The sequence below is a fragment of the Haliotis rufescens genome, unplaced genomic scaffold, assembly GCF_023055435.1.
Source record: "Haliotis rufescens isolate VD_foot unplaced genomic scaffold, xgHalRufe1.0.p SCAF_15, whole genome shotgun sequence".
NCBI lineage: Eukaryota > Metazoa > Mollusca > Gastropoda > Lepetellida > Haliotidae > Haliotis > Haliotis rufescens.
This window is the reverse complement of record NW_025963835.1, coordinates 16,169,365-16,182,119: the sequence shown is the minus strand read 5'-3', so window position 1 is coordinate 16,182,119 and position 12,755 is coordinate 16,169,365. Positions and strand designations below refer to the sequence as shown.

The following is a 12,755-nucleotide window of genomic DNA, read 5'->3' as shown; positions in this document are numbered from 1 at the left end:
AATTTTAATTTTTAATTTCTTCTCTAATGAAAAAAACTGAACATTTGGAGAGAAGGACTCGTTTAATTCAACATCTGATCAATCACCATGGTGACAATGACACCTCTTTACAGAAATAGATGAATATCAACAGTCTTCATCTCCTCTAGAATCCGATGCAACCAGATTCTTATTATTATGTAAATGTAGATGTAAAGTTACAGAAAATATACCAACCCACTGCTTGGGTCACGTTTACAGACAAGATATTTAAAAGAAAGTAGGAGAAACAACGCAATTCCGGATTCATTTGTATACATAGCCATTCCACCTTTTACATACATCAAAGCAGTCAAAATGGCGTCGAGACTCGGGAGTGTGATTGCAAGGAGACTTTCATCTGTCCAGGGATCCTCTGCTGTAGCAGGGGAACATTCTGGTAAATTGAGTACAAATGCAATTGTCAATATCCCTTTTTTTAATCTGGAGTAACGGTTACTTTTTTTTGTCGAAGTTTGTTGATAAATAACGTACGTGCAATGGTGTGGTGTGTAAATGGTTGCTCTGCTGAGCATGTTTTGAAAGTTCGAAGGAGAGCTAGTGCAAAGAAGCTAGACAGTATTTAACAACCGTCTGTGAAACAACAGGTTAATTAATAATTTCCCCATTAGAGTTTGGATACTTGTAGTCTTTTGATCGGTTTACTAGGTGTATGACAATGAACTTCATATGACCTTCACAAATTTCCGCAGAATGCATCGGGTGGTTGATAAGTCTGTGAGTTCAATACGAATGAATAGGTTTGATTTCGGAAGGTAACAAACGTTATAAAAATAATATTTGGGTAACAATGCAATACCGACCGCAAATTTCTAGGCTACAGCGCTTCGATCCACATGATCCAAAGGATGAGTTTTCAGCATCAGGAGTTTGTACTCCTTATTATTTCAATATTAGGGCCTATAGGAGTACTGGCAAAACTAAAGAGTACACTTTGAGTACTGAATGGAATTTAATCTTGTATTTCAATTTAGATATGCACCACAGCATTTCTACTCTCATCATGCTCATGTAAACAGGTCCTTAAATAATACTTTTTGTTGTTGTACATTTATGTCTCTTGTACCATGTTGTACAGTGTGCACCCCTGAATTCCCGTTTTAGCACATTTTTTCATATGAAGGTGTCAATAATGGTAATCTGACCGTGGTTGCTGTAAATCATGGTAAGTTGTGCGATCTACCGATCACTTCACACATGATTTTGCCAAAATTGATGTAAACGATATTGAATGAAACTTTGAATAATATTATTAAAATAGGTTACAAACAAGGCTAGATATACAATGAACACTTTTTGTAACCAGACAGTGTAATTACATGTTTTATTTATGTTTGTTGACATGGTATTGCTGGTGTTACATGCTCACCGTCAATTCTTTGCCTGGGGGTAAAAAAACATGAAAACTCATTATGGCGTGTATAATGGGCACCCCCTTTAGACGGCTGTGTTTTTTGGAAAAAAAGTGTGCACTGTACTCAAGGAAATACACTGCTGGAAATCAGAATATCAATTTTGGGAAATACGTCTGTAAATGAATGTTACACCGGACACGTATGCTGTGATGTATATCTGATGTTTTCTAAAATAACCCCCACCGTATCATGCATATTTTCATCTGTACATATGCTGATATAGCCTTTATCTGGAGCCCTGTTTCATCAACACAGTTCTTATCTCCAGCAACCAACAATCTCTCTTTGTTTAAATGTCTTCTATAAATCTGCCCAAATAACTCAACAACTCAATGACAAGGTTGCTTGATTCATAGTGAAAGGATTGAGGCCATAGAATCTAAAATTCAATGAATTTGTCATGTGTTTAGTTCAGAACACAATTGTTCATCACTGATGACATTGCTCAGAAAAATGTTAATGGTATATTTGCAATACCTGCCACGATAGTGTCACAATATAAAAAACAATCTAGGCTATACAGCTCTGCAAGCAACCATGCTTGTCCAGTTCTGTGAATGCGGAATAATTTGCAGAAAATGTAACAACCCTGAATTGCAGGGAAATTGCAAAATTTGCCTGTTTTTTATCTGTCACCAATGGTCATTAATTTCAAGCTTTTCTATCGGATTTAGCGGTCGAATGATGCCAAAACATTTAACATGTGATTCAAATATACAAGATAAGAATCTTACAATAAAACAAAGTTTGAAATAAGTATTCTCTCTTTTTAACTTTTTTGTTGTTGGTATTATGACTACATAAACTATGTACACATCTAACCATAAATAAAATAGATAAAAAACCCTTGAAGAAACAAAATGGGTTTGTATTAATGTTTGAGAGGAATTTATTTTGTTTTTACAGCAGAATTTTGTAATTTTAGCAGCATAATAACGGATTTTGATAATTATGCAGCAGAGTTCAGCTGGGACTGCTTGTCTTCAAAATGACTTTAATGGATCAGGTGGTCAGTCACAGAGACGTGATGGATTGTGTCACTATGGCCATGATGGCTATTGTACTTTGCCAATAAACTCAATCACTGGCTGGTGTATCCAAGACTATAATGAGTACTGAAATTCTTTTTGTAATATCCTTGCATAATATCTAGAGTTATTACCCACGCGGTGAAGATACAGGTGGTAAGATACTAAATCCGTACGTCACACACGTGTTGTACAATGTTGACCTTGTTTTATTCGTTTTGATTGGATAACCGTGACCTTGTTTTATTCGTTTTGATTGGATAACCGTGACCTCTGTTACATCGGGACTACTTTTTTCATTCATAAAAAATCGCGAGACGTCATTCATTTTGCAACTACAAGGCCGAACTGAAGCTGTCTCATGAGAGCGAGAGATATTTAGAAACACTTTATTAAACTAAACAAGATAGTCACACTCATCAAATTTGGTTTGCATTCTATATAAGTTATGCATGGAGCTTCTACAAGCCTACAATCGAGCCATATCCATTCACAATGTGCGACTGACTGCCTCCGTGGTCTAGTGGTAGAGCGTCCGCCCGGAGAACGGAAGGTCCAGTGTTCGATCCCAATCAGCGTCATACCAAAAGACGTTAAAAGATGGTACTTGTTGTTACCCTGTCTGGCGCTCGGCATTAAGGGGCTGAAGCAGGGACTGGTCGGCTCGGAGTCAGTATACTGTGTCTGATTGGGGTATTCATGTTAAACTGCGGCATGGTATCTCAGTGGGCTAGCACTATAAATCGGCATCAATCCGGACTAGTACAAGCAGCCACACAAACACACACACGTGCATGCATGTCGCTATATAAGTGTAATAATCTTGGATGCACTGTTAAACCCCATTTCACCTCATTTACAATGTACAATTACCGATCAATAGATCGAGGGTCCCCATGAGCGTGACGCACCCGACCACTTAACAAACTTTCTTTTTGGTTAAACATAAATAAGCGTGGTGAAATGAAGTCAGTTCGAACTATGTGGACAGATATCTAGACGTACTTGGGATGATCCGGTTGTGCCATCAGTGTCCACTTCGAGGCGTATTTTGTTGCACTATTTCAGGAGTTGTTTGTTCATGACTGCAGGACCAGATCACCCAAAGTGAATATTTCCGATACAAATCCTTTCGAAAACTCTGTAGAAGTGTGCCTGACTTCTGATTATGTGGCCGAGAATATCCCAAATATTAACGATAACATTCCCTATCTCTAGCGTAAAACGCTGTGAATAGATCATGGTCGCCATAGGTGCCGCGATCCGCTGTGCAGAGTTGCATCCCTTGGGCACGCCAGAAACCTATGATTGTGGGTTCGAATCCCGGTTGGCCCCGATTATGTTTCTAGGTTTGTCAGCACCATACCCGTGCTCGTGGGTTTCACCGAAGTGGTAAACGTCTGAGACCTGCATCACTTCGGGCTTTCCTCCCACATTAGGGCACATAAGCTGACACGCCGCGATATAACTGGAATACTGTTAAAAGCGGCGTTAAACCCAACTCACTCACTCACTCTTTCGAAGCTGTCACTGACATGCAAGCAGACTTGAAATTGTTGATTTTCATGTCTTCAGTATAAGATGGTACAATTATCATGAATGTCTTTTTCGAACACTCTGATTTCCCACTTCCTAAATGGTATGGACATGATATTAATTCAGCTTTTAGTCCGCTATTCAAAGCTCGGCGCTAATGTGAGTTTTCATATTTTCTTATAGGTGTCCTGCGTACTAATAACATGAATTGAATTATCATAAGTTAAAGAAATTCTTCCAATTCTTCCAATTCTTCCAAGGACCTTGAGCGTTGGTGCTGTTATGTTTGCAAACACAACTGCAGGCGCATGTTGTTAATGTGTATGCATAGAAATGTCAACAATGCCCATATTTGGGCATATATCAGAATTCATGCGCAATAAGATTTTGCAACCGGTTTCAGTTTGGTCTGTCAATGAAAGAAAGTTGTAATGTATTTTCTATAAATATATATTTAACGTGGGTAATCAATGAAATACCACACTCATTCTTGTTAGATACCATTTTTACGAAACTCGTGAACTTTCTATGTTATCTGACCTCGCTTTAGAAAGTCTACTCGTTTCATAAAAATGGTATCTAAGGAGAATGAGTGGAGTATTCTCTATTTATGTCCCTTGTCTTTGATAAGCGGACTTTGCCGAAATTAACTCCCTTTGTCTTCTGAGAAAAACAACAAAAATTCATCTGTCCAGGAGACGATGGTGCTTAAGAATACGAAATCATTTATTTTAATTTTTCTTTTTTCTACTTTCTTAAGGTAGTGTTTCTAAAAAACCTTCATTGTTCCAGTTTTATAAAAGAACCTGATGTCAGCTTTTTAGCAAACATTCCCTTCTCCAACATGTCAAACTTCTGACTTTGACAAATGAAATCTGTGATCCATAGAATAAATAATAATGTCCTAAACGGCAAAAGATAAAGCATCATGACTAGTGACTTAATGATAAGGAGCTTATTTTCCCACATACCAAAGTAAATATTTCTCAGCATGGTCACCGTCAGTTGCTTCCTTTTTGTAGTCAAGGACGGGAGATACCAATGTGAGAGAAGAATCATTTCAGCCATTTTGTCAACCAATTTCAAAAGGGAAACATTTATGCTTGAACTTCTGTGTTGATTTTAGGTTAAACGATACAATTTCTGTGTTGATTTTAAGTTAAACGATACAATTTCTGTGTTGATTTTAGGTTAAACGATACAATTTCTGTGTTGATTTTAGGTTAAACGATACAAGTAATAAGGAAACTTGTTACATATTTTTTACCCAGTATACCAGTACACAGAAAGAATATTGCAATATTGATGGAAAAGTGTGTTGTGTATACTGGTGTACCAATACTGTGCAGTCTTACCTGATATGTTTTATTTTGTTTTAAATGATTCAGTTTAGCCACTTAGCATGTAAGCACTGAGTTCATGGTAATCTTACCATGACAGATTAACTGTACTAAGGTTGTCCAGACTCCTTACTTTCTTTTGAGTAGCATACAATTGTGCAATTATGCTATTGATTTTTATTTGACTCTTTCAGGGGGTGCAAAAAAGTGGAAGATCCTGTCTTTCCTTGTGGCAGTACCCGGTGTTCTTGTCTGTTACGCCAATGCGTTCCTCTTGCAAGATCACCATATGAAGCCAGATGAATTTGTTCCATATGAACATCTCCGTCTCCGATCAAAGGTAATTATGTTGGCATACACATGTAAACACTTTGGGTGTCAAAAATGAAATTAATTATTCTGTTTATCATGTTTATGGATAAAAAGTTGTATTATGTATTTATCTAATACCTATTATCTAATAGACCTGCAATAAATAGGTTCAGTGCTGAATATGAACTAGGCTGATCAATTAATTACAATGTTTAAAATTATATTTTTTGCCTTTTCTTTGTCAATGTTGATCATGGTAATCTTAATCAGTATAAAAATATCTGTGGCAGTGAATTATTAATTTAGTATTGATATTCATAAATTTGTATCGATACACCGTTGATATTACAATGTTATCGGTACGTGGGTATAGTGATATACAATGACATCCGCAGCAAATCTATCCCTAAGATATACCCTGGCTTGATGTGGGAATAACCCTAAATTTGAAAATTCTTCACTGAAGCTACTGTCTTGTATATTGGGTACAGTAGACAATATCTGAAATAGCAATTAATATAGCATCACTTATTACATGAAACATGATCCTTGAAGATCCAGGTTAGAATAAGCTTGTCGTAAGAGGCAACTATGCTTGTCGTAAGAGGCAACTATGCTTGTCGTAAGAGACGTCTAACAGGATCGGTCGGTCAGGCTCACTGACTTGGTTGATGCATGTCATCATATCCCAATTATGTGGATCGATGCTCATGATATCAATCACTGGATTGTCTGGTCCAGACTCAATTATTTACAGACCGCTGTCATATAGCTGGCATATTGCTGAGGGCAGTGTTAAACAACAAACAAACAAATTGTATCTTGACTGCTGCATGCCTCCCCACACCACTACTTGGTGTCTTTGGGACATTGCAACTACGTTTCAAAGTCTTGATTACCTGTGGGGACCCTAGAACCTGTGGTACAGAAAGATCTAAGTACCTCATGCTTCTCAGGTAAGAGGGGTCCAGCAGAGTTAGAAATTAACCTTTGTCCATTTAGCCAGGACAAGTACAAATATAAAATGACTAGTACAAATCAATAATGACCAGCGATTTCTTTTGAACAAACATTTTAGGTAGGTAGCAAATTTGAAGCAGATCATGTTTACAGAATACTGAAAACAACAATAAATTTCTAACCCTCTGGGTGTCTAAAATGTTTATGGAATGGTGACAGTGGCTGATTTAAGACGATGGAAAGTATTTGGGTGACAACCAGTGCAGATACTTTGATATGTTTCTAGTTCACTAGCCCCAGTCAGTTTGTCATGTTAAGGACCATCTCAATGGTCTAGTGGATTGAACATCTGCCTGGAGAATGGAAGGTCTGTGGTCCGATACCTGGCCGTGTCATACCAAAAGATGTTAAATGATGTACTTGTTGTTACCCTGTCTGGAGCTCAGTATAACAGGGGTGAAACAAGGGAGTCTGCATACCGTATCTGAGTGGGGTAACCATGTTAAACTGCGGCATGGTATTTCAATGGGCTAGCACTATAAAACCAGCTTTAGTTAGGACAAGTACAATGGCCACACATATATACAGGTGCATGCATATCACAGTATGTAAGTGAAATAATCTTGAACACGATGTTAGACCCCATTTCACCACACCAACCTCTTATGTTAAAGTTCTACTGAGGGCGAGTAGAATTTCAGACTCTATTGGGGATGCCCTCATAAATTTTCAGGTACAGTTGCATCCCCTTTGACTGCATACAGGGTTCTAACTTCCTTTAATTAAAATGTAAAGGGTTTGGTTAAAATGAAAAAAATCATAATGGCATGGTTAAGGTGAATAAAACTGTAATGAAATGGTGAAAATGAATAAAACTGTAATAGCATGGTTTAAATGAATAAAAAAATAATTGAATGGTTTAAATGAATAAAACTGTATAGCATGGTTAAAATGAATAAAATCATAATGGCATGCTTAAAATTAATAAGATTGTAATAGCATGGTTGAAATGAATAAAACTGTAATGAAATGGTGAAAATGAATAAAACTGCAATAGCATGGTTTAAATGAATAAAAAATAATGGAATGGTTTAAATGAATAAAACTGTATAGCATGGTTAAAATGAATAAAATCATAATGGCATGCTTAAAATGACTAATAACTGCCTCGCTTTGCAAAGCATATGTACCGACAGCTTGGCGTCAACAGATATTTTCCAAATCTTTTTATGCTTTTAATTCAAGATGCGCAAATGATTTGATGCACTTCGCGAGGAAAGACCCATTATATTATAATAAAGATCTAGATCATCGATAAGATTGTCTTGACTATGGACCGCCACTTTGTTTGAAGCAAATGCAAGTGATATGAGAGGTGGAATCTGATTGGTCAATAGGAGGGACATAAAACGGTCATAAGTCATAAGTCCACTAGTGTTGCAACAATCAAGCCCAGAAATTCCAGCCCAGTTCGACAAGGGTGGAAACTGGACTTTTATGGTCAGTTGACTCCCTTGCCTCAGGACCCGTGAAGATTCGGGGTAGAAAGGTCTTCAGCTACCAATGCTTGTTGTAAAAGGCGACTATGTTTGTCGTAAGAGGCGACTAACATGATCGGGTGGTCAGGCTCGGTTACTTGGTTGAAGCATGTCATCTATCCCAATTGCGTAGATCGATGCTCATGATATCAATCACTGGATTGTCTGGTCCAGACTATTTACAGACCACCGTCATATAGCTGGAATATTGCTGAGTGGAGTAAAACAACAAAACAGCCAACCAACCAACCCTTGCCTCCGGAAGATGCTGTTGGTCCTGGTATAATAATGTTAGAACTAATAAATATGAAAGAAGACATTACACTATAAAGTATAATTACCGTGGAGGGTTGTTTTGGTGGCTTATTCTGCTTTGGCATGTTTGAGCTTGCACCAGATTTCCACTTTCAATTAAAGAAATAATCTTCACCTCAAAATGACACTAGACCATTAGACTCTCATTTAATTCATTCCACAAGTCTTTGAGAAAATTCACTGCATTCTGCCCAATAGACAAGTCTCTATCTCAGACACTGAATGTCTTATTTTCAGGAAAGTTCTCTGGATTCATGATATACTACTCCACTTTTGATAGGGATAATCAGATATGTCAGATCTATGTAAATATACACTTGGCATTATGAGAATCTGTTTTGTGTATCATCAGATCATGGCAAGATAAAAATATCCCAATCAGAAGCGGGGTAGAATATTTGTCCTTGACCCTTCATGCTTATCCCCCTTTGCCTGGACCTCACTTGATTATGTTACAGACCACCGTGATAAGGATGGAAGTTGCCACCTGCTGTGTCAAACAACATTCAGTCACTCACTTTATGCTTCCATAGGATAATTATTGACTTGATGTAAGATTCTGATTGACTTTTGTTTCAGGGTTTCCCTTGGGGTGACGGTAACCACACCCTGTTCCACAACAAGCACCTGAACCCCCTGCCGGAAGGATATGAAGAATAATTAGTTGAATTATGAAATCTGTTGAGGCTTATGACTTTACATCAGGATAGCTGCGGGTTGGAACAGAATATTGGAGTTGATTGTCATTACTGTATTTCATTTCAACAAGAAACATATTTATCTTCTGTCAACTGAAAACTGTGTGAATGAAGATTAAAAGCTGTGTTAGAAAACATTTCTTTGTTTGATTTTTGTAGAGCAGAATTTTTTAAGCATGGTTGACTTTCCGACACCACTGTGTGGGTTTTCGAGTAGAATTGGTCCCAAGTACCCTTTGCTTGTCATAAATGCTGATTGGATGGCTGCAGTGAGGGACCTTGCTGATTGTGGCTTCATACATCGAGCTCATGCTTTCAGTCATCGGTTTACCTGGCCCATTGCCATGCTGCTGTGATTTAGCTGGTATATTGCAGACTGAGGTGTAATGTGACAGCCTAATCCTGTCTTTGTTGAACATATTGCAGAACTCCACGGATTAACCATCCACTTTGGTGGACTTTGTTAAGCAAGCTTTTCACAACATGTCATCATTGTCATGGTATGTATCCTGTGTTTGGATGTGTCAACACTGTGTTGTTGGTCATATGGAGAAGTTCCCTGTTTTGGAAGCATGATCGGAATGTATTGTAGGTTTGATGTGTGCTGTAAGTCATACTGCTTACTCCCAGTTGTGTCACACTGTGCCTTCAGCTACATGTTGCCTGTGGGGAATCTGGGTTTGTGTAGGTCCCCAGTGACCTATGCTGGTCGTTAGAGGCAATTTACTGAATCGGGTGGTCAGACTCGGTGACTTGGTTGATGTCATGGATCGTTGCTCATGTCAATCACTGGATTGTCTGTCCAGACAATTGTTTACAGGCCGCCGTCATGTTACTGGAAGATTGTGGAGTGCGGCGTTGAACAACGAAGATACAAAGACTTTTCCACATTGTAATAACCTGTTGGGATCCTTGCACAACAGAAAGATCCTATTACCTCTTGCTTCTCATAGTAGGGGTACAACAGGGTTTGAAGTTAACATTAGTCCAAGACAAGTACAAATCAGGAAGGACTGGTGACATTTTGTTATGAACATCCACTATAGGTAGGTAGCAAATTTGAAGCAGATCACGTTTGAAGGATTGTGAAAATAATTATGTTTCTAACCCTACAGGTGTCTAAAATGTGTGTGGAATGGTCACAATGGCACATTCATGACTATAGAAAGTATTGATGGTGACAACCAGTGCAGATACTTTGACATATTACTGTTCAGAGATGCAACATGGCACTAGCTAGCTAGCCCCAGCCAGTTTGTCTTATGTTAACATTCTACTGAACAATAGTAGAAATTCAGGTTCATTTGCATACCTGCTGACTGCATGCAGGGCTCAGAATTACCTCTGTCAGAGTGAGATGGGCATGATTTAGATAAAATGGTAATGGCATGATAAAAAAAAGTTCAAAGTGCCCAAGAGCACACTTTGAAATCATGTTTAAGACCAAAGCACCTTGTGGCACTGTTTATCATATGCAACCTTTGATAAATGTACTTTCAGACAGAAAAACTGGACAAATGCCATGAATACCTGAAAAGTGAACATGAGAAAAGTTTGAAGGGAGGAGGGACCTGGCAACTAAGGACCCTTAAACTGCTCTACAGGGTAGTGTTGCTTAGAGGTGCCAGATGTCCATGGTTGTGAGTTTGAATCCCAGATTTGGCCTTGTTAAGGTTTGTCAGAAGCATGACTACCGGTACTTGTTCCACCAAGCCACTTTGGGCTTTAGAAAGAACAAAGCTATGGTCTTGTTGTATCTCTAGTGGTCCTGGTATAATACTGTTAATGCTAAACAGCATTGAAAGAAAATATTACACCATTTTTACCGTGGAGGGTTGATTTGGTGGCTTATTGTGCTTTGGCATGTTTGAGCTTGCACCAGATTTCCACTTAAAATTGAAGAAATTAACCTCTCAAAATAATGCTAGACCATCAGATCCTCATTTAATTCATTTCACTAGTCTTTGAAAAAAGGTTACTGGAGTAAGACAAGCCTCTATCTCAGACACTGAATGTCTTATTTTCAGGAAAGTTCTCTGGATTCATGATATAATACTCCATTTTTGATAGAGATAATCAGATATGTCAGATCTCTTGAAATATACACTTGACATATTAAGAATCAGTTTTGTGTATCATGGTGTGATTAAATTATCCCTATCAAAAGTGGAGTAGTATATATGTCCTTGACCTTTCATGCTCATGCACTTAAAATCATTGCTCTTGCTTCTACTCACACGATTATGTTCCAGACCACCGTGATCCGGATGGAATTTGCCACCTGCTGTGTCAAACAACATTCAGTCACTCACTTTGTTTCTATCAAACAATCACTGACTTAATATAAGATTCTGATTGATTTTTGTTTCAGCGTTTCCCTTGGGGTGACGGTAACCACACCCTGTTCCACAACAAGCACATGAACCCCTTGCCAGATGGATTTGAAGAGTAATGAGTTCCATTATGAGGTCTGTTGAGGCTTATGACTTGACAGCAAGATGGCTGCCTGTGGACGGAGTAGCTTTGTGTTGAAGAGAGTTTTGGAGTTGAACGTCACTACTGTATTTCAATGAAACAAGAAACATATTTATCTTCTGTTGACTAAATACTGTATGAATAGAGATTAAAAGTTGTGTTGAGAAAAATTTCTTTGTTATGTCGAGCAGAATGTCTTCAGTATGTTAACTTTCTGACACCACTGTGTGGGTTTTCCGAGCAGAATGGGTTCCCAACATGGCCAATACCCCTTGCTTATTGGATGGCTGCAGTGGGTGACCTTGCTGATTGTTGCTTCATACATTGAGCTCATGCTTTCAGTCACTGGTTTGCTTGGCCCTTTACCATGCCACTCTGATACAGCTGGTACATTGCAGGCTGTGGCGTAAAATAACATCCACTCTCGTCAGTCAGTACCACATGAATTGAAGCTAGTTTGGTACATGGTAATGGTCATTGTGTTGGCGAAGAAGGCCCAAGATAATTTAGCACTTCAGTGTTGGTGTAGGTAGCCAGGAACCAATGCTGGTCGTATGAGGCGACTTTATGATTTGTTTGTAGGTTTGTTTAATGCCTCAACCAAGTCAGTGAGCCTGACCACCCGACAAGCATAGTTGCCCTTTATGGCAAGCATGGGTTGCTGAAGACCTATTCTACCCCGGATCTGGATCTGTGTAATCTGTCTCGGTGACTTGGCTGATGTGCTGCTCGTGTATGGATCGCTGCTCATGTCAGTCACTGTATTATCTGGTTCAGACTCTATTTTTTTTTTACTGGCTGTCATCATATAGCTGGAAGATTGTCGCCTCTTACGACAAGCATATTCACCTATTAGGGCAAACATTGGTTGCTGAAGTCCTATTCTAAACTGGATCTTCACGTTGGTGATTGGTAAGAAATTAGGGGATTAACATTGGTGAATATTTCACAAAATATCACAACACAGCAGGTGAACGGTATTCACAGACACTGTACTGAGTGAAAACTTTTAAAAGATATATAAATGAGTGAGTGAACATATTTCATATTAGTATGATTTGGCCTATGAAAGAAACCAGTATTCCACAGTGGCAAGTGC

At 38.5% G+C, this 12,755-nt stretch overlaps 1 protein-coding gene across 2 annotated transcripts; it reads left to right on the top strand.

Moving 5' to 3' along the window:
* Positions 1 to 280: 280 nt before the first annotated feature.
* LOC124138709 (cytochrome c oxidase subunit 6A, mitochondrial-like) lies at positions 281 to 11,826 on the top strand. 2 transcript variants are annotated; one of them, XM_046505524.2, is made up of 3 exons: positions 281 to 418; positions 5,553 to 5,698; positions 11,553 to 11,826. In XM_046505524.2, the coding sequence occupies exons 1-3, from the start codon at positions 337 to 339 to the stop codon at positions 11,631 to 11,633; spliced, it is 309 nt and encodes a 102-aa protein (XP_046361480.1). In that variant the 5' UTR covers positions 281 to 336; the 3' UTR covers positions 11,634 to 11,826. The 2 variants fall into 2 exon arrangements, with proteins under 2 accessions (XP_046361480.1, XP_046361481.2); XM_046505525.2 differs by lacking the exon at positions 11,553 to 11,826 and adding an exon at positions 9,063 to 9,316.
* The last annotated feature ends 929 nt before the right edge of the window (positions 11,827 to 12,755 follow it).